This window comes from Scardinius erythrophthalmus (genome assembly GCF_964197995.2).
Source record: "Scardinius erythrophthalmus genome assembly, chromosome: 1".
Lineage (NCBI taxonomy): Eukaryota > Metazoa > Chordata > Actinopteri > Cypriniformes > Leuciscidae > Scardinius > Scardinius erythrophthalmus.
Window position 1 is genome coordinate 62,902,500 of NC_138221.1, and position 3,701 is coordinate 62,906,200.

At 40.7% G+C, this 3,701-nt stretch overlaps 1 protein-coding gene across 1 annotated transcript; it reads right to left on the reverse strand.

Annotated features, from left to right (window-relative positions):
- Nucleotides 1-1,470: 1,470 nt before the first annotated feature.
- Nucleotides 1,471-3,196, reverse strand: LOC308702880 (uncharacterized protein). Its single transcript, XM_081386022.1, has 3 exons — nucleotides 2,948-3,196; nucleotides 2,618-2,860; nucleotides 1,471-2,470 (listed from the first exon to the last, which is right to left on the reverse strand). The coding sequence occupies exons 1-3, from the start codon at nucleotides 3,187-3,189 to the stop codon at nucleotides 2,143-2,145; spliced, it is 813 nt and encodes a 270-aa protein (XP_081242148.1). The 5' UTR covers nucleotides 3,190-3,196; the 3' UTR covers nucleotides 1,471-2,142.
- Nucleotides 3,197-3,701: the final 505 nt, after the last annotated feature.

The following is a 3,701-nucleotide window of genomic DNA, read 5'->3' on the forward strand; positions in this document are numbered from 1 at the left end:
TAAAGTTTGTAGATTGTGGGTGGAGTTATGCGGGAGCCCTTCCTACACGGTACATCCCACTCTGGGTGAAAGAGCTTCACTTTGATGTTTGTGTAACGCTCGTATGCATGGGTCCAGTGGAAAAGCTGATCTACCTTGGAAAAAATCTTAGCCATCACAGGTAGATCTTTCCATTGGAACATGAATTTGAGATCATATAATTTCAAATGATCTTTTTCACATATAGGCCATTGAAATTCCGGATTTGCACCACAGTCGCTACAGAGAATAAAAACATAATCGTTCGGGTGCTTGTTAATCTGATCCCCTAAAATTCGGTATCTCGTACCCATAATTAAACCATTCCATTCACCGATAAAAAGAGGCGTGTCCGTACCTTCTTGTAAATCCGGCCACACTTTTGAATAGAATAAAACCCAATCTCTTTCAGTGAATTTTAACGAAGGTTCATCCGTGGAGTTTCTGGTAAATCTTTCGTTGTTATCCACGTTAAAAAATCTGACTTCTCTGTTGATTTTGTCATAATCATATGTACACGCACGTCCATCTGACAAGTGAAAACTATATATCACAGAATCTTCCGGCTCGTGAAGAAATTGCGTTAAGCATGGCCCGTGCGTTCCTCGTTTTTTTCGTGGAGCTAAAGTCAAATCTTCCATAGCTTCAGCAATGTTTCTCTCTGGAGTTTTCGGAGGGCCAGCCGTTGCCATTGTAGATTATCTTGTAAAATCACAGGTAGTATTTCACTGTAAGTTTGCGCTCCTTTTTAAACATCTCATGTGACTGTGACGTTGTGGGGAGGGAGGGAGGGAGGGATTCCCACGTGACGTCATTTTTTACTCACACCCTTAAATCAAAATTGACCTCTCAGCTTTGAGAGGGGTGTGTTAGGGGGTGTGGTCTCTTCGGGTCGTTGCATCGGTTTTCTTTGGTCATTTAAGTTCGGCCACCGAGATGATAGGATGTGTTTTCTATTTGGGAGCTCGAAGGGGTGGGGGTATTTTCCCACGATGACATCTGTTGTGGGTGGGATAGGGGCGGAGTTTGGGTCTGTCTCTCTGGAAGGGTCAGAGAGCTTCATTTCTGACTGGGCTCCGGAGTGAGAGGACGCTGTCCACTCTGCTCCACTACAACAAAACACTTTTGTATCTTTTAAACTCTGACTCCTTTAACAATTGGTATGTAAAAACGTAGCACTTTTTAACAGTGTTTGTGTTTTATGTAAAAAGTTTTACAAAATACTGTGTGAAAGTTAAATGCTTACAAGTCAACATTTTAAAAATTATCTTTTTGTCAATGTTGTTTTAATGTTTTAACATCTCATTTTTTAATAACTATTTTTAGAGAAAAAAATACAATTTCAACTCATTTCATTAATGTTTTAATGTTTTTTAACCTTAAAAGTTTAACGTTTAAAGAGATGAATGTACATCTGTCTTCTTTAATAAAAAACACTGATCTCACACTCTTGACTATGTTTTTATTTCTTAAAAAAGTTTTAAATATACACTGTTTAGAACTACTGAGCGTGGGAAATTTCTCACGCTTCAGATGTTCAACCCATAAGGAGGTGTGGCGTAAGTCCGATTTTCCCACGGTGTGTACGTACAGCCCATAAGTGGGAGGAGCTAGCGTGGGAAATTCCCACGGTCAAAGGGGGCGGGGCTTAGAGGGTCATAAAGCAATAAACCTGTCAAAAGTTTGATTGAAAGGACCCTCCATTCTCTCTCTTTAGACCATAAACTAACTTTTTTTTTTAAAATCATACCCTCATTGGGGGCTGAGCCCCCCTAAAATGAAAATCCTAGAATCGCCCCTGCTGTCAACCCTGAACACACACACATCATCAACACTGAACACACACACAGTTTTTTTCCCTATAAAATACAACTAACAAAATAATTTGTCTTTAACTAGCTGCAAAATAACGCAAGCTTTTATCCACAAGGCTTTTATATAACACAAAATCTGCTGAATGTAACAAACTGGCCAAGAGAAAGAGGAGAAGAGAGAAATAAGGAGTTTCTCAAATGAAAGGCTGCATATCTCGACTTTCACGTCATTCAACACTGTTATATATATATGTGTATATATTCAACACAATATATTTTTAATATCAGATACACTCCAGTGTTGAATGCTTCAGAAGGACTGGTAAAGGAGGAACGCAGCCTTCGCATTGAGAAGCCTCTCCAGAGAGAAGCAGCGAGACCTGATGTGGGAGACGTGTCTGAAGAGAGGCACAATGCTCTCCAGCTCTTCCTCTGGTATGGAGGTCCACAGCAGGTCGAGTGAAACTGCAGTGCAGTGCTGCAGTGTGAAGCGCAGCGCCGCACAGTGGACAGAGTCCAGATCTCTGCTCTGCAGGGTGATGTAGTTCTTCACTGAACTCAACAGACTGGACACACACTCAACAGAGCGGCTCTCATAGATCTCTGTGATCACAGACAGCATGAAGATAGAGCTCATCCTGTACACACACACACACACAAATCATCATGATTAAAGCTTGATCGTTTATATCACTTCTTATTCGGTTCGAGATTTTATATGCAACAAAAAACCCTTGCATTTCTTAAGTGTTTTTGAGATAGAAATCATTTATTGAAGAGCTTACCGTTTAAACTGAATCCTGTTCAGAAACGGCAGAATTTCTCTGATGTTGCACTGAATGTTGCTCTTTCTGAAGTTCACAGTGATTTGTTGAATTCTGTGCTGCAGGAAATAGTGAAGCTCTTCCCAACTCAAGGAACAGGAAGTCAGATCTCCGCCCACTTTCTGCAGGAAGTGCTGAGTCAGTTCCTCTTCCTGAGCTTCACACACACATTCAACCAGCTTCTGGAGACTCTCTTTAGATGGTCTACACATACAGAATTCAATGTTTTATTTCTATGCCATGATAAATATAAGGTCAAACACTGCTGAAATGTGTCTTATAGTCTTATACCTGAGAATTACTTGGCTCTGGTGACACAGTAGGACACATAGAGAAACAGACGCCATCTTGTATTCAGTCAGGTTCAAACACTGGACAGTCCAGAGTCTCAGTAAGATGGCCAAACTGCTCAGGACTCTGGACCGCTTCCTCTCTGACAGCCGTTCACAGTTCAGATCAAGTGTGAGTTCATTAACAGTGACAGGAGTGTGAACCCTCATTGACCTCAACACCTGCACTATTCTCAGCACCATATAACCACTCAGCCTAAACACAACAATACACACTGCAAATATTATCTCAATTCAAGAAAATTATTCAAGATCAACATTTGAAATGAGTATTAATAATCCTGTCTGTACCTGAGTGTGTGTATGTGTGTGATGTGTCTGAAGAGAAGCCTTGTTCCTCTTATAGAGATGGCTTTAGGTTTCAGAGAGAGGCTGAGTCTGTCAGAAGAGAAACGTAAGACTCTTCCCACAGACCTGCAGGATTTACTGGGTAAACTTCCTTCCAGACTGACGGAGGAGCCGAGAACCTCCAACAGTGAAGTCACCAGCTCTGCATTCTCTCTGAGCTGAACCACTTTAACTAAAGTTAACAAACACCGCTCAGAACAGCTGAAAAATACAATAAATACTTGATTACAATGACATATGACTCATTACAATTGGAAAAAGAAATGAACAATGCATTGTATTTCATGTGTAAAAAATCTAAAGACTCTTAGGACTCCAGTTCACACAGAACATGTTTTTCCATTCAC